This window comes from Sturnira hondurensis, unplaced genomic scaffold, assembly GCF_014824575.4.
Source record: "Sturnira hondurensis isolate 20B ecotype Veracruz unplaced genomic scaffold, ASM1482457v3 Scaffold0014854, whole genome shotgun sequence".
Taxonomy (NCBI): Eukaryota; Metazoa; Chordata; class Mammalia; order Chiroptera; family Phyllostomidae; genus Sturnira; species Sturnira hondurensis.
Window position 1 is genome coordinate 4,318,544 of NW_028087485.1, and position 23,130 is coordinate 4,341,673.

At 37.1% G+C, this 23,130-nt stretch overlaps 3 protein-coding genes across 9 annotated transcripts in view; 1 reads left to right on the forward strand and 2 right to left on the reverse strand.

Annotated features, from left to right (window-relative positions):
- SHOC2 (SHOC2 leucine rich repeat scaffold protein) overlaps positions 1–634 on the reverse strand; it is a 91,259-nt gene extending 90,625 nt beyond the window's left edge. The window contains exon 1 of the mRNA XM_037063951.1: positions 557–634. The gene's annotated coding sequence lies outside the window, so the exon portion shown is untranslated. The remainder of the gene's footprint in view (positions 1–556) is intronic.
- BBIP1 (BBSome interacting protein 1) lies at positions 161–13,599 on the forward strand. Of its 6 annotated transcripts, XM_037063956.1 has the most exons (5): positions 161–410; positions 1,336–1,445; positions 5,032–5,077; positions 12,494–12,568; positions 13,310–13,599. In XM_037063956.1, the coding sequence occupies exons 4-5, from the start codon at positions 12,523–12,525 to the stop codon at positions 13,465–13,467; spliced, it is 204 nt and encodes a 67-aa protein (XP_036919851.1). In that variant the 5' UTR covers positions 161–410; positions 1,336–1,445; positions 5,032–5,077; positions 12,494–12,522; the 3' UTR covers positions 13,468–13,599. The 6 variants fall into 6 exon arrangements, with proteins under 6 accessions (XP_036919851.1, XP_036919855.1, XP_036919854.1 ...); XM_037063960.1 differs by lacking the exon at positions 1,336–1,445; XM_037063955.1 differs by lacking the exon at positions 5,032–5,077 and having other exon boundaries at positions 163–410.
- Positions 13,588–23,130, reverse strand: part of PDCD4 (programmed cell death 4) — a 28,780-nt gene continuing 19,237 nt past the window's right edge. For both annotated transcript variants that reach the window (XM_037063953.1, XM_037063952.1), the window contains exons 9-13: positions 22,259–22,373; positions 18,234–18,341; positions 17,890–18,000; positions 16,723–16,862; positions 13,588–14,316 (exon numbers count right to left, since the gene is read on the reverse strand). In XM_037063953.1, the coding sequence (XP_036919848.1) occupies positions 14,256–14,316; positions 16,723–16,862; positions 17,890–18,000; positions 18,234–18,341; positions 22,259–22,373 (535 nt within the window). In that variant the 3' untranslated portion in view covers positions 13,588–14,255. The remainder of the gene's footprint in view (positions 14,317–16,722; positions 16,863–17,889; positions 18,001–18,233; positions 18,342–22,258; positions 22,374–23,130) is intronic.

Below are 23,130 nucleotides of genomic sequence, written 5' to 3' on the forward strand. Positions count from 1 at the left end.
CCCACCCCTACGGCGCAGGCCGATCACTTGCTGGGGAAGAAAAACAGGCGGAGCAAGAGAAACGGACGCTGCCCAATCAGGATGCGGCACTGGCGCCAGCGGACGAGAGTAAGGGATTGGCTCCAGCTTTCCTCTGCCTGCCCTTTTCCTCTCCTCCGCTCCTCCGCGCCCTCTCTCCCGCCCACTGGGCGCCGCTGGCTAGCCTGGTCACAGAGTAAGCCTCCAGCAGGGTAGAGGGACAACTCTCAATCGGAAGTTACCGCTGAAGCCAAGGTAGCCATAACTGATAATGGCAGGAGGTTTTTGTTTTTCCTTCCTGGCTTCGAGTCTCCTGTGTGACGTAGTTTTCCCTTTGCCCAATCCCTCCGTTGCCCGGGTAACAGTTGAGCCGTCTGGGAAGAGAATTACCTGTAAGTAGACCCGAAATGGAACCAAAGATGACCAGACATCCCCTGTTAGACAAGTTAATTAATATTCCGGATTATCTGCCTGGGATGGGGGAGAGGAGGGAGCAGGTTTCCTGGCCCTTAGTTTGCTGGGACGTCTGGTCACTTACCTAGGTGGACAAGAGTTTAGAGCTCCAATAATTTCTGTTCTGCCCGGAAGTTGCGTTTAGCACTTCTGCATGGGGTCATGGCGGAAGGGTGGGGAAAGTGTGCGCCCCCCGCGCCCCAGGGAGTGCCCATTCCAACTGGAGTAGCTAAGTGAGGTGAGCATCCCTCGGCCTCGACCAGTAGTGCAGGCCTGGGCCGGACAGTCCCTGGGAGACAGCGTCGCGGAAGCGAGCGGGACTCAAAGCCGCTTCCGCTGGAAGAAGCTTTTCTTTCCGGGCTGGCCAGGCAGCGGCCCGCCCTCATTCCACCCCGCTGAGGCTCCCTGTCGGGCGAGGCCGCTGTACCGGCCCCCCTTGGCCCTGCTGCAGCCCGCCGGGACCCGTGGGGCCTGGGCACGGGCCGCGAGCGGAGAACCCAACTCCGATCTGGAGCTCCTCACTACACCGCCACAAGTGCCTATTAAGAACTTTCAATCCCTGACTTTTGTAGAACTAAGAACTAAGGAGCTTGAGAACATCATTTTCCGTTCTCAGCTCTAAAGGAAAAGGATGGTCCCCCACCACTGCAGCAACACCTCTGAGCCTTACTTACCTGCCTCCACTTTCTGAATTTTCTCCCTCCCTTCCCTCTTGAGGGTTTGTCAGCATTGACTGCAGTTCTGTCCTGATCATGCATGCCTACAGTTTATTAAACAATTTAATGTTTGTGAATATCTATAAAAATGCAGAATTCGTTTTATATGGATTCTAAAGACAAGAGTGTCACACGCTATTTCATATAGTTCGTTCTGTAGGCTTAAATCAAAAACTGTCAATCATTTTGGTAATACCGGGTTGGATGCTTAAAGCTGCCTAAAGCTGTGGAGGAAAAAAAGACCAGGAGAACTTTCAGGTAAATTGAAACTTGTTTAACAAGCCTACCTTCTTAATTTCTACTTCATATTCCAGCCAAAATGAACTACTTGTTTCTTCCAAGGTTAATCACTGAAGCATCAGCCTTTTGTGATTCTGTGTCCATGTCCTGGTTTTCCTTGGAGATACACGTTTCCAGATCTCCCCAGCAGGAAGTAATTTTCTCTGAGCTTACCTAGCACTTTTTATATCTCTTATGTGACAGACTGTTTTATATAACAGCTGTTTCGTGTTCTTAGCTTCACTATTATGCTATGTCTAAACAGAATGGTATCAGATTCATCCGCCTACTATTTTATCCTGCACATATTTTGGTAAGTATTGAAAGATTTAATTTTGAGATGTCTCCTGGATGCCCAAGACACTAACCACTAACCAAAGTTTTACAGAACTTCAGTTTATCAGAAATTAAACATCTTCCCTACTACTCAACCTTTTCTTAGGCTTCCCTTCTGAAGATTTCAAACATGATCTATTTCCCCAATTTTTTTATTAAAAGAAATATTCAAACATTTAAAAACTTGGAAGAATAGCCCCGGCTGGTGTAGCTCAGTGGATTGAGTGCAGGCCTTCGAACCACACAATCGCCTCTAAAGATAAATAAAAAAATATTTTTTAAAAAAAACTTCAAAGAATACAATAAACTTTTATATGTCCTTCACCTAGGTCCACCAGTTGTTAACATTTTGCCATATTTGTTTTATCCCTCCCCACACACTTTTTTATTGTCACTGAACCATTTAGAAATAGGTTACAGACACCTATTGTTAAGTAGACACTCCTAAATTTCCAGTCTGTATTTCCTAAGAATTATAAAGTTCTCCTGCAAAACACGGTATCATTACAGCTGAGGAAATTAATAATTCTGTAGTATTTAAAATCCAGTCTATGTAATTTGACCCAAGAATATCTTTATATCTTCTCCACCCTCCTGGCAAAAAGGAAAAGAAAAATCAGAATCCAGTCAAGGTTTTTGTACAGTGTTTGGATATTGTAACTCTTCATCCTCAATGTAGAATAGCTGTTCCCCCCTTCTTTGTTTTTCCTTGTCACATCAGCATTTTGAAGAGTTCAGACCAGGGTCTTTGTCTCCTTTATTTTTTATTTCTTATAAATCAGAATTTGGTTCAAAGACTTGCTTAGATTCTATTTACCACTTTTTGCATTGCTTCACAGTAGTCACACTGTAAACCTTCTCAAATGTAGCTACATCTCCCCATGGATTTGAATCCATTCCGTTTCTCAGCACACTCATCTCTGTGGCATCTTTCAAAGAGTTTAGCATTTAATCTTGTTTGCATTGAGTATGTGTTAGTGCCTTGGACTGGCAACATAGACTGCTTACCTTTAATAAAGTGTTGCTGCTAGTTTGCCTACACGTAGAGTTAATGCAGTGCAATCTGCAGCAGAGTACTGATGTCAGCATAATTTCATGAGTTTCAACTCGTGGCACCCAGAGGGCTGTTGATGAAAAGATATGTGGGCCCTACAGTTTGAATACATGTGAATCTTGATGTTATCAAAGCAAATACCAAGGCAACTGCTGGCCATCTGGCCACATTCCAATTTAGGCAATGTTACTTTTCCCCCTGAAATGTTCTTGCTAGAAAGAAAGTTGGTCCTGGTGTTCTTGTGATAGCTCTTTGGTAACATTCATCAAAGTCATTTAAAAATTACAAAATCAAGATTGTACTTAACACTTAGTACATTAGGAAAATTCTCTGCCCAATGGATAACAAAATGCTTGCAGAATCTGTTTCATAATCAGAAGAGAAAAACTTCCAAAACTGCCAAGCTCAGTACTCCTCATATCCTAGACTTATATTTGACTATGAAAGATAAGTGAAAGAAAGAAAATACACTTAAGGGAGAAGGAAATGCTCTGGGAGGGCAGAAATTGAAAGGTAAGTGATACACTCCATCAGTCACTTCTTTTGTGTGGAAGGAAATTTGCTCATGTGGGACTATGAAAAGAATTTGACTGCAGAGTCAAGTAAGGTAGTTAAGACCACAGAATTTAGAATTAGACCTGGGCTTCAGGTACAGGGCCATTCACTAGCTGGTGACTTTGGACAGTTGACTGACTGTATTTATCCTCTATTAAATGGAGCCATAAAATCCCTTAGGATTGTTGAACAGAATGACTCAACTATATATAAAGTGCTTTACCAGGAATATAGCTCATGGTATGTAGTCACTGTGTGGTAGATATTACTAAGAACTTCTTAGTCCAATTTGGGCACATAGTGGGGATGAAACATTTATTAAGTGGGAATGAATCTAAGATAGTGTTCTCCAAGTTTCACGTAGGGAACTAAATAAAATAGAGATTCTAATTCTGAGAGTCTGCAGAAAATTCTATATTTTTTTAATAATTGTCCAGAGAATTTAGATGCAGGTGATCTGAAGATCAATCCCCTTCCTTGCATACTGTTGAAATAGGTATCTCAGATGCTGAGAATGTGAAAAAGTTCTTCAGATACTTTTTAAAAGGTTACTAGCTAACATTTTTAGGGCCACTTTCTAGTACTGGATTTTAAGATAGCAAAAAATATTAGAAAAGACATTCTGCATGAGTAGGATGTTGTGTCATTTTCTACTTGCTGAGTAGTAGTGTCTGCTACTGGAGTATACCAAAAGCAATGCCAAGGTCACCCAGGAAGAACTGTTCCTGTTCTTCAGCCTCAGCACATTCCAGAAGCTAGACACCACACATTTTATTCACATGAGTCTGGATTAATTAGCCAAAGAGAGCATGTTGAAACAGAATAGAATCTACTGTGGTTTCCAACTACATGACTTATGACGTTATTTGGCACCTCCGGTGAACATTATCAATCCAAATTTGGCATTCTGCTAGCATGTGGGTAGCCACTTGAGAGCGGGCATTACTACACTGTGTCTGCTGGAAAACACTTTCTTTTTGAGCTCCCTCTTTGACCTTTTTCTCATGTTAATTTACACTCAGAAATCTGCATTTGAAAATTAATCTAATAACCACAAATCTTGGATAAGACAAAAGATTTTGAAAATTTTGCCATTTTTCCCACCATTCCTTCTACTCCCATCCACATGACCTATACTGGCCAGACTGGATTTACTTAAAAGGAACTTATTAAATATTCACACAGGAAAAATGTCTTTTTCCTTCACATAAACAGTATTTCTTTTGGTGTCTTCTTTGGTTCCTAGGTTGTATTTTTGCTTCTTATTGCCCATTAATTATAAAATAGGATAGGGCACACAATATGTTGTAGTGACTCTGCATTTCACTGAAGTTGCAATCAAGTGCCTGTCGTGGCTGGGCAGGTAAGGGAAAGGGAAACAACACGCTGTGGTGGAAACTGGTGGACTCCCCACGCTCATCTAAGTGGGGCATCACTTCCCAGCCCTAGCCAAGTTTTGCCGTGTGGGAATACGGGCCTGGTGATGTCATATTTGTCAAGAGGATCTGAAATGTGGACTTTATATGAAATCTGATTTTAAAACATGGCAGCACATGCTCTTGAAGAGTAAATTAAGTAAAACAGATTTTAAAAGGAAAACACCTTCATTCTGTCTTATAGGTCCCATGGTGTTGATGAGGATTCAAAGAAGTTTTAGAGTTAAAAGGTACTTAGTGGGAAATCTAGGACACATCCTTTAATATAGTGATAGGAAAATCGGACCTGGGATAATAAGGGTCACACTATATTTCTAAGCACTTTCACGTCTACTTTTCACTTGAACTTTGAAACCCAGCACACATACCAAAGATGTTTTTGTGAGAAAATAAAACTTTTAATTAGTTAAGAAATGTATGCAAGATCATACAGTTGGCAGTAGAGCCAGAATACAAGCCTATAGCCCAGTTTAAATAAAGTATAAATGTGGCGATTAGAAAAAAATGAAACAAACTCCAGTACAAGTTTGGTTTTAAATCATACATTGGACTTTACTGTCACAGCTTACTTAAAATAGTTGGAGCCCTAGAATACTCTGAAGCATTTAAATTCAAACTTTAAAATGGGGTTTTGTACAGTTAGGATAAGCCGATGAGTTTTAGATGAATGAATGGATGTGTAAAAAATTAGGAAGAGTTAACGGCTGTTGGGAGGGGTAGGAACACATGGAGGATAACCAAGGATACACTGACCCATGGGGTGGCTCCTCAGGGCACCTAGCAAAGGTTATGAGTGGATTAAGGAAACTAGTGTAACCTCGGAGGACAGTTTTTAAAGCATCCAAATACTGTCCTGAGCATTTTAGCAGGCTAAGACTTGGCTTTGGCACCCAGAGTGTTTTAATTTTGATATTTCTGATCTATAGTATATAATGCTTTGAGTTGCCAGGAGCTGAAGTTGGATTTTAGTCATCTATTCCTTTTCTCTGCATATGACTAAAGCCTGCATTGTCCAGATGCCCAGATGAAACTAAGGCACAATCTAAAGCTAATAGGTTTTTTAAAGATTTTCTTTATTTATCTTTAGAGGGGAAGGGAAGGAGAGAAGGAGAAATATATCAATGTATGGTTGCCTCTTGTGTGTCCCCTGCTGGGAACTGGCCTGCAACCCAGGCATACGCCCTGACTGGGAATCAAACTGTGATCCTTTGGTTCACAGGCCCGCACTCAATCCACTGATCTACACCAGCCAGGTAAAGCTAATAGTTTTGTCCAGCTCTTTAATCCATGATCTTGGTTACATCATATTATATATCTTAAAAATATATATACATGTACACACACACGCACACACAAACTTTTATGCTTTTAAAATGTTGCATATTTCTAATTAAGCTTGAGATTTTAAAATTTCCAGTGGTATCTTTTAAAAACTAGTAACTAATGCTATACACAAAATCCACAAACTATTTTTTCCTGCTGAATTTCTTTGAGGGGAGTATTGAACATGACATCTGCAATGCTGAATCCTCAAATTAAGGAGTGTATGAGAAGGGAAGGCCACGTGTTGGTTAGAGCCGTACGTGAGTCTGATTTTGACACAATTACAGAAGAGAAGATTGCAATGCTTCTAGTCCGTATGCTGCACTTACGTTTTTATTGTGAGATTCACCGTTTGATTCATTTTACATTCATCCTCCTTTGTAAAGGTCACCAGTGGCTTCGAAACTGCCCGTTTTGGCAGAAATTAAAAATTGTATTACTTTAACCTTCACTGGCTCCTACACACCATAGTCTGCTCTATCTAACATCATCTGAAATATTGGGTGTTCCTGCAGTGAGGCACCATACTAAATCCGTTTGGGGGTCATCCAGCCATTCCTACAGATGCGGCATAGAGAAAACTGAAGAGACCAGGCTTTAGAGTCAGGCAGATAGGAGTTCAAGTCCTGTTTTCTCTACTCACCAACTATGTGATACTGGACAAGATAACTTTTCCTAGACCAGGTTGGAGTCTGTTACATTTAATATGTACATAGGAGGAGATGCATTGGGAGGTAGGTAAGTGGGCAATTCAATTCCAAAATTAACTCTTAGGGTAAAAGTTATTTTCAAAATTACTACAGAAATCCCTTAAAATATCTATGTATTAAAATATATAATTTTATACTAAAACACCATGCTGTTATTCTTCAGCAAACTAAAATTTAAGAGCCACTATGCTATACTAAAGGAAAGAAACAAATAGATTTCTGGATATTGAAACTATTCTTCTTTAAGATGACTTTTAAGACAATATGGGTGTAAAGGAGATGAGTGGACAATTATAAAGTCTTCCTGCTTTCTGTAGGTTTTTCTTGTTTTATTAACAAGCCTTGATAACTAATACATGTGTCTGTAATGGTATAACAACAGTAAGAGTCACTGAAATGCACTGAGCTTTTACCATGTGCTAATGACTGGTCTAATGCCTTTATATGAATTATTTAATACATCAGTGCTATTATAATCTTTACCAATTAAACTGAGGCTTTGAAAGTTAATTTAAGTGACTAATCTGACTCCAGATCCTTCTCTTAGGTACAACACTACGTTCTTATCTCTCCTTACCACCATCTACCATCCTTCCACATCCTTGAGATCATATCCATTTCTGTAGCTTAAACTACTGTACTATAGCCTCCAGTCCTTCTTAACTTCCTATTGGACTTTCACACACAGTGGGGCAGAACCTAATTCGTGGTCTTTATCCTTTCCTCCCGTTTCTCCTGTGTTCCCAACTTGAATTAATACCTGCAACCATCCACTCAAACACGTTAGCTTGAAATCTCAGTCAACTTTGATCATTTCCTTATCACCAAGAGAGTATGCGGGACAGGGAGAGTGGTGATAGGGGTTTAAATCTCAACTCTGCATAGCCTCCAATACCTCATTATCTTCTCTTAATGCCTGTCATCACTGCTTTTGTTCATACCATTATCACCTTACCTAAACAATTATAGCTTCCTTACTAATCTCCTTGCCCAGCGTCTTTGCATCTATAACGTCTTTCCAAAAAATGAGAAGTCACAGGCCCACTCAGAGCCATCCAAACATCTCCCTCCTGTCTATGAAGTTCAAACTCCAAGTCCTGGCAAATGAGATGGAGCATGACAACCAGCCAGTCCCACCGCAGTACATACATACACTGTGTGGACACCGTTTCCATTTCCTTGGGCTTTTTTTAAAATGCTTCTTTCCTTGAACATATTTTTCACTTTGTTTAGAACACCCTCCCCTTGCTACACAACCACCTCTCTTCATAGTAAACCCCATTCATTCTTCTGGGACTAGTCCACGTCACGTGTAGTAATTCTTCACAGACCAGCCACTGTCACTTATCCTGAGCCAAGTCATTCATGCTTTTGGTTTCATAAGGCACAGTAGATATGCTTCTATTAAACTACATTATATTCCATTGTAACTATTTACATGTGTTTCTCGATCGCACTTCCCCCAAATTCTTCAAGGAGAGGAACTGGTTCTTATCCACTGTATCTCCCTCATTTAACTGTGGCTGGCACATTATGGACATTTCCTATCTTTGTTGAAAGAAAAAAATCTGTTTGCTATTTGCATAGGCACATATGATCCCAAATTCCACTTCTATTTACTCTCCACTCTGACAGAATTATTCTCGCCACTAAAAACGGTGTATTTTTTTACTCCAGTCTTTACTGCCCAATGTTCCCATCCAAAGTTCTATCCTTAACATACAGCCATTAATTTTATTTTTTTTAGATTTTATTTTTAAAGAGAGGAAAAGGGAAAGAGAGGGAGAAGCAACAACATGAAAGAGAAACATCAGTCGGCTGCCTCTCGCGCCCCCAACCGGCAACGTGACCCTCAACCCAGGCATGTGCCCTGACTGGGGATGGAACCAGTGACATTGTGATCCACAGGGCAGCATTCAATCCACTGAGCCACCCCAGCCACGGCCATTAGCTTTATTTTTTATGTTCAGTAATTATTTTATTAATGTGTAATTTTTTACCAATTTTTCACTAATTGTAACTCAATTCAAAATTTTTTCATTTACATTTTTTGTAGCAGAGAAGTATGGTAGGATGATCATTAAAATGATCATGAAAGCATGCAAGCATGAAAATGCACTACATTAAAATAAAATGGACTAGAAATAGATCTAGGGAGAAAAATGTAAATATCTAAAAAATTCCTTTTAAAGTTAATAGATGGTGATAGCTATCGAAGTGCTATAATATTTAATTATATTGGATATACTTTTCAAAGACTGATATTTTTATGCTGGAAATTACATCCTTTATAACTATTTAAACGTGTAACAAATTTGTGTATCAATTTACAAATATGTAAATAAGTACATAGTTTTTCTACCTAGTTTTTCAAAATCTCAGGGGATTATGAAAGCATAAAATTTGAGAGCCACCAATATATATCCTCAAGGATGGGAAGCACACTTCACTGCTCTTATCTAGTCCCACACCCAAAATTTAGTTTGATTACCAAACTACATCACCCTAGCTATTTTTAGCTTACACTAGTATGATTTACTTCTCAACAGGTGTATGATTGATTTAAAGCAGTAATCCTTCCTAGCCTTAACTGTCTCAATTCTCACTCCTACGGTTTAGTAAAGTATTTCATGACAAAGACTTGGTTTCCCTCAAGATTCTTCTAATTTTAGACATCCAGCTCAAATGGCTTTCCTTACTTTGTCCTATCTTTCAAATGCACTACCCATCTAAACCCATTATCTCTAGGAGAGATTACAAACTAAAGGAACCATGGGAGAAAAGGAAGCAGCACATTATTTTCTAATTACCCAGACCAAGAGCTTGAAAAACTGATTAACACTACATTCTCCACAAGCAGTATCATTTAAAAATCTGGCATAGTAATCCACTGTATGCCTGTTCCATAATTTAACCTTTGACATATTGCTGAACATTTTGCTATTCAATGCAGTGCTTTATGAAGCATTGTTATTCTTGTATCTTTATATATTCATGCTTTGTTTCTTTAGGGCTCAATACCAGAATGTTTGGGTCAAAGGTACATATTTAGTTTCGGTAAAATACTACAAAGTGGCTACTACAAAATATCCCTCTAAAAGAGCTGTACAGACAAACCCACCCAACCATGGAGAGCACCAATTTCTCTGTAACTTCCCTAAATGCAAACACTAACAGGCTTTTGACTTTTTAGGGATTTTGACAGACATAATGTGCACCAAATGAGGAAATTTTACCTAATGAGGCCCAGTGATTTTCCTAAATTGCACTACCGCAACCCCCAGCATTTCTGTATCCCCTTAAACTATTTTATTTTCTAATAGCACATACTATCTCCTAGCATTCTATTATTTCTCTGTTACTCTAGTCTGTAAGGTCCAAAAGGGCAAAGTTCTTGTTTTTTGTCTATTTTGGTCACTAATGACCAGTGTATGGCACATGGTAGACACACATTGAACTGAATGACATGGAGCTGTATGATAAACATGAACTTCAGCCATAGGGGGTATTTCTCCTTTGGCCTCTCTGCCTCCAGTATTACACACATCTTACCTTACCAATAAGAAAGTACTCTTAGAAACAGCCACACAGCTCCTTATGGCACGTTACAGCACACAAAACACCCACCTTTGGCTATTAGCAGTCCATCTGGACAAGGAAATAAATGTTCTTTCCTACTGACTCCCTGGGCATTTAACAAGACAATTAACCTTGCCAGTGTGGCCATCCAGCCACCACCAGGCTTATTTCAGCCCTTCCCTTCCTGTTTCTCTCTTGCCAATGCATAGCGGGGATTAGGAACAAGAACCAACCTTAGTAAAGCAGACATTCCACCCAGGCAGGTGACGGCACCAATCCCCACACCTCCTCCTATACCAATGGCAACTGAGAACTAAGGTTTGGTAGAGAGCACCAGGTTTCACTGTTTAACTGAGGCCAGATTTTGGGTGTGAAAGAGGTACAGACTAGAGAAAGCAGAGGACAGTGACTGAATTCTGGGTGGCTGGCACCGCTAATCTATAAAATAGCTAAGAGTTGATTTGGGGTCACCCACCAGTTTAGCATTTTGGTGATAAAAATATCTGGTAATATAAAAGCATTTACGTTATTTCTTTCACATTTATCAACACCTGTACTGTATATCCTCCCCTTCAGTAGCATGTCCTGTCAGATTAGGTCCATGTAAGGGCCTAATGAATGTGTTCATTGCCGTTATCTTGGAGAGGTTGCAAGTGATTTTGGTTACATACAGGCTAATCAGGAATCTGCAATGTTGTTAGCCTTCAACATAATCTGGGGAAAAAAGGGGAAATGATCACCATGTACCTACCACTGGCAAGCCTAAGTACCAGAAGAAAAAAATGTGGCAAGAGGAATTGTGCACTCTAAGGAAAATGCATACATGTGGCATATTTATCTCACATGCCAGTTACAAGTTACTTTATTCCTGGCCCATTCCCTACTCTTCACTCCTGGAAAAAGCAGCATAGGGTAAAGTTGCTGTGTAGATGTTCCAGAATAGGAACTTGAATGAGGGGGAAGAGGCTTGGTGAGTGAAGATTAGGAAGCTTTTCCTAGGAAGGTGAACATAGTAGTGGAGTGGGAGTAACTAAGACCAGAAGCAGCTCCACTTGATTACAACTCATTTGCAGAGGGCGGTTAAGGCAGGCACCAGGCCAGCACCACCACTTACAAACAATAAACCTTTTGTGCTGGTGATGTTGTGAAAGAGACATGGTAAGGATGCATCAGTATGGCGAAATATCATAAAATGGATGGGTCTGGAGAAGCACCTGTTTAGAAAGGGATCGTGCTACAAATTACATACAGAACACCTTGAATATATAGTGTAGCTGTAATCTGGGATGTAACAGAAATGTCAGCAGCCAGAAATTTTTGTCCTAACAAAAATGTTGGAACGGTCCTAACAAAATACTCGAATAAGGGTGTTTGTGGGTTCTTTAGCATATGGTATTTTTGCATTGAGGGAAATAGAAAACTGAAAGCATACTTCAACTTGTTCAAGACCTAATTTCACCTGTTTGCTTCCTTTGAACCTGCAGCTGTGCAGCCAAGTAACTTAGGATACTTTTGGTCATAGAGCAAAAGGGTTAAAGTAGAAACCAGCTGTTAGCTACTGAGAGAAGTGAGAAAGTTAGGAAACGTTTTCCCTCCTACCTCTTCCTTCCCTACCACTTACCACCTCCCACAGGTCATGTTATTTAAGGTAGGCACTGAGGAGATGCTATCAGCACATCAAGGTGGCTGCACGTAAATGCCCTTATGTTCCCTCAGCTAGTATCTACTAGGTAATCACCATTGTCTAGAACACAAGCCCTACAAATTTTTCACTAGGAGGGGGAAATGTAGAATATGCAACCTTCCAATTAACAACACTACTGCCTGGTGAAAAATGACAAGATCTAGATGCTTGTATGAACTATCTTAACCTTGTTTCAATTAAAAGATCCACAAAAATTAAGGGGAAAATATACAAGGATAAGTAGTTCATTTTTTATGGGAATTGTGACTTCTTAAATTACAATGGAAATATCTCCAGCAATATGTTGGGGAATCCATTCTTGAACAATACTAATACTTGATTTCTCGTAGAAGGAAAAACTGTATCCAACAATTCAGATATGGCAGAAGTGAAGTCCATGTTCCGGGAAGTTCTTCCAAAACAAGGTATTTAAATCCTAAGTACTTAGATCATAGAATATTATGGAGACCTAAAAAAGTAATCAGCAGTGCCACACAGTAGGCTCAAAAGCTAAAAATATGAAACCAGTGTGTTATGTATCCCACATTTACTGTGCTTCTACTGTGCTTCTTTCAGGAGTAGGTTGTCCAGAAATAATCCATCACTTTTTTATTTTTCCCAGTAAAAAGGCGACAAAGTGTTGTTTCTTAAACCTAGAAATCCTGTTCACACACAGGTTACAATACCAAATTTTCAATGAAAAATGACTCATTTAATATTATGGTGGATTATTACAGAGTTCTTTTTCGTTGAAAATTTAGTATATAAGGTCTGAATGTGAATAAAAGAAACCTCAATCAAGCAATAGTAAAAAATGCTAAAGGTTTCCGTTAAACATTTAGTAATTTGAGTAATTTTTAGGCACTGTGCAAGTCTTTTTAAGCACTATGTATTTCTCCCAAATCTCTTCATATTAAATATTTGATGACAAATAGTTGTGTCCTATTAGAATCTTAGGTAGAAATTTCAAAACTTGTCTTCCTCATGAACTCTCCGTAGCATTAAAAATTTTTTTAATATATTAAAGAAATGTTACAGGGGTAAACTATGAGAAACAAGAGATTTTCATTATCAAGTTTTTAGACCTCCATTCTATCTGCAGATCCAAACCACCAAACAACTAGGTTCTCTCAATCAAATTAATTCTTATTTCTTTTTAAACTTAGGTCAGTTATCTGTGGAAGATGTAACCACAATGGTGCTGTGTAAGCCCAAACTTTTACCGTTAAAATCTTTGACTCTGGAAAAACTGGAGAAAATGCAACAAGCAGCCCAGGAAACGATTCGCCAACAAGAAATGGCAGAGAAGAACAGCAGCAAATAAGTTTGTAAGGAACAAAGTTTAAACTCACTAGGTTCAAATACACCCCCTTATGTGATTTAAAATTTTTGAGTGAAATAAGTTTTTTTAAGCCTAAAATAAATGCACTCCCAATAAAGAATCGACACTGCTTCACATGTTTTATTTTGTCACATTCTTCTAGAACCAGGTTCATTTTTCCAGTTTTGTAGAAAAATAAGATGTTCCAGCCACCATTTACTTAACTGTTTTTAGTCTTTTAAGACCAATCATTATGTTCCCTGGAAAGATGAATAAGTCTCATGACTAACTCATTTTCTTAAAATTCTTTAAGACAAATAACTTTTTTTTAAATCCCAAAGCACAGTATTTCAACAGCAGCAGCCAACATGGGGTTTTAGCAGCTTAACTTTACCCCCTAAATAAAGCTTTGTATAAACCAGTGATTTTACTACAAAAACACTGTCCTTGAAAGAAAGTAGCAGTCTGACATCAATGCAAAACTTGGAATGATTAGGTCATAAACATGGCACTTACAAAAGGTAGCTTATGAGAATATTCCACTTAACAAGTGGTTACTTTTCTGTCTCTCCTTTATACAGTCAAAAAAAATAAAGAAAATAAGAAATTAGAAAGAATGAAAGAAAAAGAACACTTCCTTTAAAAATTTCCCTTAAATTTAAGTCTATAAAATTTCAGAAATGCCTTGTACCCAAGTGCTTAAAAAAAAAAAAAGACTGTGCTATAACAACTCTTACAATTCAGATATACGTGTATTTTTATAACATCTAAGACTGCAAGAGTTCTTATATTCAGTAGCTCTCTGGTTTAAGACGACCTCCATCTCCTTCACTTACAAAACGTTTTCTGCCCCTGTAATGCAAAGAACATAAACATGAAAACATATAAATTTTGACTATAATCCATTTAAAAAACGTAAAACTTGGTATTTCCTGGTTGTTCACTAAGTTTTGAAAAGTTTTATTGTTGTTTTGAAAAGTCAGTATGCCTCTAAATCTTTTGAAAAAGACTCTTTCCCTCCTATATACATATCCCAGGGTATAACTAGGGCATATCAAATGAACTGCTAATCTGAGCATTTTTTAGTTTAATAAAAGCTTAATTATTGAAGTAAATTCACTGTTCAAACAAAGGGAGTCATGTAAAAACATTAAACATTTGCTATTTAGAAATGTAATATTTATTTCTACTATGCCATTAATATTATTTGAAAGCTAAACAGTAAACCAAACAGGAAACAACAATATAATCTGGAATTATGCAAACTACAGCTAAGGAACCTATCCAAATACCCATGTAAAAATGTTTTTTAAAAAAATGTTTCAGATGTAGAAAAGCCATAACCTGAATATGGAGAAATAAATCAGAATCAGAATAAAATTAATTCTAGTCTATGCCCCGCTTCAGGATTTTTCTTGTTTCAGTCTCAAGTGGCCTCGCTCTGCACTGTAACCACATTCTAACTATGGGAGCAGCAACAGCCCAGGAGAAAGAGTTGACCAGCTGCCTGAAGCAGGAAGTAGAAAACGGCTTGGGCAGAATTAGCCCTTATTCTCTGACCCTACACCAACATGCAAAGGCATTTGAGACCACAAATGGGCACTTCACCTAAATAAGCAAGAGAGAGGCTAAAAATTCAAAGTTCTATGGTATGGGATACATTAAAAGTTTAGGTATCTCTTGAAATGATACTTCAAAGTAACACCACAATAGAAATAATCAGTTAGACCTTTGAACAGAGACTGAAACTTAAAAAGCCAGTGCCAAAGTATTGACCCCTTTTCATACCAAGTGGAAACCAGCTATATTTTCATGAACATAAAGGTGTAGACTGTAATGTTAGGAGACCAGCTGGGGAACAAAGCAGCAAGTCTTGCCTAAGTAGACAGTTTTACTGATGTACACCACTTGGCGCATCGGTACATAAAGGGTGCCATTGTGAAGCAGAGTTCTATATTTTCAAACATGTTTATCAAAGCTATAAACAGTGAAAGCTACCTTTCACTGTTATCTTTTCCTTCTCTCTTAATGGCTCCTACTTTCTAGAACGAAGGACTCTACCAGGAAATATTTTTCTGACATTTAACACTCACAATACCCTTAAAATAGGTGAAGTTTAGAAATTCTCTGATAAAAATTGTAAAAAAACTTAAATGTACAAAAAAATAGACTGACATTAAGAAAATTAGCTATTACTAAAGAGTCAGATCCTAGTAGCACAAATATTGGGTTGACCAAAGTTTGTTGAGTTTCTTTCACAACATGTAGTGCTTAGTTGTCTTTAACATCATTTGAAACAATTTCATTAGACTGTATTTGTGACAGTTGTCATATCAGGGTGCATTTAAAAAAAAGCAACTTGTAAAAATTTGCGAATTTTTGTGTAGCCATTTTAATAATGAAGATGGGAGAAAATACGCAACATTTTGGCATATTATACTTTTATTATTTTAAGAAAGGTAAAAAAACACAACTGAAATGCAAAAAAAGTTTTGTGCAGTGTATGGAGAAGTTTCATGCTGGACATTTCTTGTTGGACCATGCTCCACTCCACTGCCGGGGAAGACCAGTTGAAGTTGGCAGCGTCAAATCGAGATACCGAGAACAAACAATATTATTCCATGCAGGAGACAGCCAACATACTCTAAATATCCAAGTCAATAAACTTACTGGGGAAAATGAAAAAACTGTCTTTTATTTTTGGAAAAAAACCATACAGACTTTTTGGCCAACCCAATATGTTACCTCCAAAGAATCTCATACACACTCTACAGTAAACTAAGACCCAGTTAGCCCCAACTGTGCATTCTATGATGGAGCAAAGGGAAGCAACACAGAGTGGAGGAATGATCTATCTTGGAAGCCAGAAAAAGTCTGGATTCATCCTTGGCCTCTAACATGTGTAACCTTAGAAAAAGTACATTATAACGTCCTAAGCCTCCATTTTCTCATCTTATTGATGAAAATGTCTATGTGGAAATAATATTTAAACTACTTAGAACAGAACCTGGTACACAGAACTGCTCCACAAAATTGGTTCCTTCCAGTGATTTTATGAGGTAGTTCTGTTTGGACTCACAGGGGACAAAATAAACTTCGCCCTTTTTTCTCCATAAACACAAAATAGATGATTTTCACTCTTGAGTGGCTCCAGAAAAGATAGCATTATTTTTCTGACAGAACTGGAATGACAGGAAATTCACTTAGCCTTCCCAATCACCTCAGCTGGCATTTTAGGTTGAGAAAGTAATAAAGTACCTTGAAGGACAAAGATCTCTGAGTTGTTTGGAAATTATTCCAGCCTGAAAACATTCTTCTACAAATCTCTCAAGCACAGAGTATGAATATGGGACATCCAGATTAATGTCCGGAATTTCATTATAAATTCTCTCATAACCCTAAAACAATGAAATTATATACAGAATTATTAGCCTATATGAAATACATAACTTATTACTGTCATCAAGCTATATTTAAGGCTAAATGTTGTAGTAAGACTGAAATCAGATCTGAACCTTGAAAAGTACAGATAATAGGAACATTTTTTTATGGAGTTTTACTTAAAACTGTTCTCTCAACAGATCTTCAGGCAGACATCAGATACTGGACGAATTTCTTCCCCAGCTAACCTCTCTATATAACAGAGGATGGCAAAAGTAGGTTTACAGTTGTAATACAAATAAATATTAATGAGTAGTACAAGAATAAACTTTCACAAACTCAAAATGTAAGTCTATGCTTTTGCCCACCCCTGTACATTTACTGTACTTTTCAAAAATAAAAAGAACCTCACCAACATTTTAATAGTAATGCATACAATTCTAAATAGGAATAAATTACATACTTTAAAAGTAGTTTGTTAAATGTTCATGTTTCTCTCTAGATACAAATTACCATATCTTAGAAACAGAACACTTGAAGAACACAATCACATTTTTAAAAATATAAGTTAACATTTAAAAAGTAAAAATTAAAATAAAACGTAAAATAAAATACAGGTTTAAAAAGCTAATACTCTCTAAGAAATGACCGCAAGAGATTCAAACATAGCCCTGGCTGGTGTAGCTTGGTGGATTGAGCATGGGCCTACAAACCAAAAGATCACGGTTCGATTCCCTGTCAGGGCACATGCCTGGGTTGCAGGCCAGTTCCCAGCAGGGGCCAGTTCCCAGCAGGGGATGCACAGGAGGCAACCATACATTGATGTTTCTCTCCCTCGCTCATTCCCTTCCTTTCTAAAGATAAATAAATAAAATGAAAAAAAAAAGATTCAAACATAAACACTGCCATTAAAAAAACAAAAACTATAGACATACTACTACTAAACCTATCTAAAGAAAAATTTCATTAACAATTCATAATCTTTATTCAATTATGTAATTAAGGTAGAGGCCTTAAAATTGTTCAAAATAATGTTACACTTACTCTTTTCATTTGGTCTACAGTAATGGTAGAAGATTTCCAAAGGGATTTTAATAAATCCAAAATCATCTTGAATGTACTTTCTCCAGTTGACTCCAAAACCATTATAATGGCCTAAAAATTGAATGAATGAATGTATTTTTGGTTATTAATTCATTCAAGAAACTGCTCCTAAAATGTATCAAATCCTTTCTAATACATAACTATAATCATAAAATTTAAAAATAACTTTCTCCATTAATGTTAATTTTTAAAAAGAAAAAAGGTATGTTATTAAAGAAGCATTAAGTAACTGTAATGCATAAAGGAACACAATTATTCTCTTTGGAACGTCAAAGTAGTCTTACTTCATATACAAGCTCATGGTGAAAATGAGGTACTTCCAGTTCCTTAAGGCAATGTTCAGCTTCAGATATATCTCCAGAAAGTAAATACTCTTTCAGCAGCATATCAATCTATTAAATTGAAAAATTAAGATGTTTTAGATTTCTAATTTTTTAAAAATTATGCTTAGCCTAAAGAATTTACTTACTCTCATCTCAATATATTACAATACGTGATTAAATAGGTTACAAATAGCTATTAATAACAAAAATTTGACGACACTATAACAGAATTTTTCATAAAAAAGTACATCCCCAATTTTAAAAGTAATCCCCCCAAATTGTTCATAATTACAAAGAAAATGAAGTGTTTCAGTGTGTTTTAATAAACTGGGATTTTTGAGTAACTTCAGATTTGCATGGCCTGAAGTTGAAACCCTAATTCTTCAATGCTCCCTGTAAAACAAGGGATTTTTAGTACCACTAGAGGGCACTAACTTAAAGTCTCAAAATGAACTTTCAAAGTGGCACCAACTCTCACTTCCAGCAAGATGACCTTAAATTGCACTGGAATCTAAAAAACGAGGCATCAGGACTTCACTAAACAGGATAAAGACTTCCATAAACTTTTCTCTGCAACTAAGGACTTGAAACCCATTATCTAAAACGTTCATCAGTAATTCAGCTTCCAGTTATACAAGGTCTGTCCAGAAAAAGTCCTGCCATTGTTAATGAACAAGAATGGTTTATACAACATGAATGTAACCTGGCAGCCAAGGAGAGTGAACTGGAATGCACATGTGTAAACAATGACAACTTCACTGTACTAGTCAGTAGGAACGATAGATGCCACTGAGTGAGCAGGTGTATTGTGTGACCATCATATGCAAAATAAGCGAGGAGAGCCAATGATCAGATTTTGCGTTAAGGGTGAATATTCTTCCACAGAAACTTCACATGATTTAGAAGGTCGAAGCCATGGACAAGTGGTGGTTAGCAGATTCATCCCAACTGTGTCCACTCCTGCATCATGTCTCCTGCAAAGCTTTTTGGTGAAACATCAAACCACCCAGGTGATTCAGCCCCCTTACAGCCCAGATTTGGCACCCTGCAACTTCTGCCTTTTCCCAAAACTAAAATCACCTTTGAAAGGGAAGAGATTTCAGAGAATTGATGAGATCCAGGAAAATACAACAGAGTATCTACTGGCAACTAAGAGAACTGTGTGAGGCCCCAACGTGCCTACTTTGAAGACAACTGAGGCATCATTGTCCTATGTATGATGTTTCTTGTATCTTCTTCAATAACGTCTCTATTTTTCATAGTACATAGCTGGTATGATACCTCTGGACAGACCTCATATATAAATAGGCAAGACTTGTCTTGACTATTCAAATCTATATACATCTAAACATCTATCTAGATGTTTAAAAACATCTGTAGACCCAAAGAGGGAAAAGTTTTTCAGCATGAGAATGGTCAACTAGGAGTGTTCTCCCCTACTACACATGTTCTATTAAAATCACCTTTACACCTAGCTGATGTTCAGTGCTGGCTTAATTTCATGTGTTTTCTACTTCATATCTCACATTTCTATAAGGTACTTCATAAAAGGTAAAATAAAATTTGATTAACAGAATACAGCCTGATAATTCCTATCATGCTTTAGAAAAGTAAATATTTAAAGCATGTTGTATTTAATTTTCACTCTATAATTAATAGTTATTTAAATTTTATTAATCAGTTTTTAAACTTTGTTATTTAAAAAGTATTTACATATTGGTTCTAGCCAGTTGGCTAAGTTGGTTGGAGCACCATCCCATGCACCAAAAGAAGGCTGCAGGTTTGATTCCCCGGTCCGGGCGCACAACCTAGGTTGCGGGCTTGATCCCCGGTCAGTGCATGTGCAGGAGGCAACCAACCAACTCATGTTTCTCTGTCTCTCTCAAATCAATAAACATAACCTCAGGTGAGGATTAAAAGAAAGTTTTAAAATATTTTCCATCTGCTTCCATACATTTTTGAGAATGACAAATTATGAATACATGTAAACATTTCTAAAAGTCCTCTTTGTCCGACTCATCCTGGGATGAGGAGTTTCTGGGAGTTTCTCAAAATGCTGATTTTGGAGAGTACAGATATTTCTTGACTCACAGTGGGGTTGTATCCCAATAAACTCCTCATAAACTGAAAATATCATTAAGTCAAGAATGCATTTAACTATACCTAGCCTACCTTAAATGTGCTCAGAACAACTTACATGAGCCTACACATTAGGCAAAATCATCTTGCTTCCGCTGCCCGGCATCACAAGGAAGTATCATACTGCATACAGTGCTAGCCCAGGAAAAGATCAAAATTCAAAGTACAGATTCTACTAATGTGTACAGCTTTCACACCATCATAAAGCAAAAAAATCATTAAGTCAAACCATCCAAATTTGGGGACCATCTTATTATTAAGTCTTCTAATCCATAAGCATGGGATATCTTTCTTTTTTTTTCTAGGTCTTATTTAATTTTTTTAACAATGTTTTTGCAGTGTCAGTGTGTAAGACTGTGCACTTCTTTTGATAAGTTTATTTCTATTTTCACCTTTTTTATGCTATTGTAAATATAATTGTTTTTCTTAATTTCATTTCAGATCATTTATTGTTACTTGCGGAAGTCAAATTGGATTTTGCATATTGATCTTATATCCTGCTACTTTGTTGAATTTGTTTATTAGCTAACAGTTTGGCTTTTTGCTTTTGTTGTTTATGTATGTATGTGTGTGTGTGTGTGTGTGTGTGTGTGTATGTGTGGATTTTTTTGGTTTTCCTTATATAGATCATATCAGTTGGGACTAGAGATAATTTTACTTCCTTTATAACCTAGGTGCCCTTTATTTCAATTTATTGCCCAACTACCCTGGTGTCTTGATTATTTTTATACAATTGTTCTAATAAATTTTTAATTAAAAAAAGATATTACAATCATGATATTAAACACCAACTCACCTTAACACACATGAAAGCAAAAATGGTCAATGCTCTTAACTAGATTTTAAGTTCCTTAACACACAAATAAGATATGCATATCATTAAGAAATTTATTAAGTAGCAAAACTATAGCCACATGTAAAGATTACACTCTAAAATCAGAAGCACATGATCTAAAAATTTTGTAAAAAATCTTCAAATAAGCTCTGGCTGGCATAGCTCAGTGGATTGAGCATAGGCCTGCGAACCAGAGGATCGCGGTTCAATTCCCAGTCAGGGCACATGCCTGGGTTGCAGGCCAGTTCCCTGCAGCCCAACTCCCAGCAGGGGACGCACGAAAGGCAACCAACCATACATTGATGTCTCTCTCCCTCTCCCCTTCCCCTCTAAAGATAAATAAATAAAATAAAATAAAAATACATTTTTTTTAAAAAATCTGCAAATAAGATTAAATGTTATTTCTGGTTCTTAAAATTTTGTTTTTGATTTCTTGACACAGAATACCATTTTACTGCCAGGAAAAAAATAATCCAGTGAACAAGCTTGGCATTTTAATGTAGTAAATTAATTACTTTTTCTTTCAAAGCGTGCATAAAAGTAGTGAACCTCCTTACAAAAATCTCTCTCTCTGATCTACTCTAGTGTTCACAATTTATCATCTGAGACTACCCAATTTCAAACTCATATAAAAATGGATAATACTGGATAATTACAAAATAAAAAGTCTTATTTCAAGAATATTTGAAAAAATTTAAACACCAATACAAGAAAAAGACTTCATTGCATTCTTTTGAGGTTCATACATAGCTTTCTTAATCACAAAATCCCTTTTAATGCAGTCTCATTTTCAAGTCAGGGAAACCATACAAATTTAATAACAATTATATAATTACTATAGAATTTACAGCAACAGGGTATGAAAGCTAATATACAAAGATTATCCAATTTTCCATTTGCAAGCTGTAAGAATGACTTAAATTTTGTCCACAAAAATACCAGCTAGAGGGCACAGTTTATTTCTCTAGAGGAATACATATAAACTAAGTTAAAGATAATAACCAATAGCTACCTCTTTAACAAGGTGATTAACAGACTTCTGTCCACCTCCAGAGCCCCACACACTATCTTTACGCTTTCCACCTTTAGACATACTCAGGAGCACAGTAGCCTTGTTCAGAGCAGCTCTACAAAAATAAATAAATAAGTGAAGTATTAATTAATTGTTTTAATTTTTACTTTTGGGCACACGTCAGGTTGACCAAATCATGGATAAAGTTAAAAAATAAACCCATAAATTTCAAAAGTCTTTCAAAAAATTATTTTTCAAAATAAAAAGTTGAGAGAGGAGAGGGGAGAGAACCATAGAGGAAAAGGGGAGGGACTCACATGAATAATTATAAAGGACACATGGACAATAATTAAGGTCGGGGGCAGAAATGGGAGGGAGGTGGGGAGCACTGGGGCAGGGCAGGGAATATAAAACAGAAAACTGTACTTGAATAAGAATTAAATTTAAACAAATTTAATTAATTTAAAAAAAAAGAAGAAACATGATTGTTCTCCAGAAAACTCTGAATACAACAACCAAAAAGTAAAAAAAAAAAAAAAAAGTTGGGAGCAAAATTAAAAGTTGTTTCTCATATTAATATTCTAATACCCTACTATTTCCATTTCTTAGTCAACAGAAATATAATGGCATTACAAAATAAGTGATCTACAATGAAAAGGAACATTTCATGTAAAACTTTTACTTAGATCCATGCCTTCCCACCAGAGTGACCATTCTATATAACCTACAGTAGTACTAGAAAATTAACATCTACACCTAAAAATACCTAAGACATGGCTAAGAGCAAACCTAAGTTTCCAGATAGAGGGAACACTAAAGAACACTCTAAGTCCAACCCTTTAATTTTACAAACAAGGGAACTAAGGCCCAGA

Coding starts and splice junctions, on each gene's coding strand:
- BBIP1 (XM_037063956.1), top strand. CDS start 12,523: ATGGCAGAAGTGAAGTCCATGTTCCGGGAAGTTCTTCCAAAACAAG. Junction 12,569..13,309: donor GGAAGTTCTTCCAAAACAAG/GTATTTAAATCC, acceptor TTTTAAACTTAG/GTCAGTTATCTGTGGAAGAT.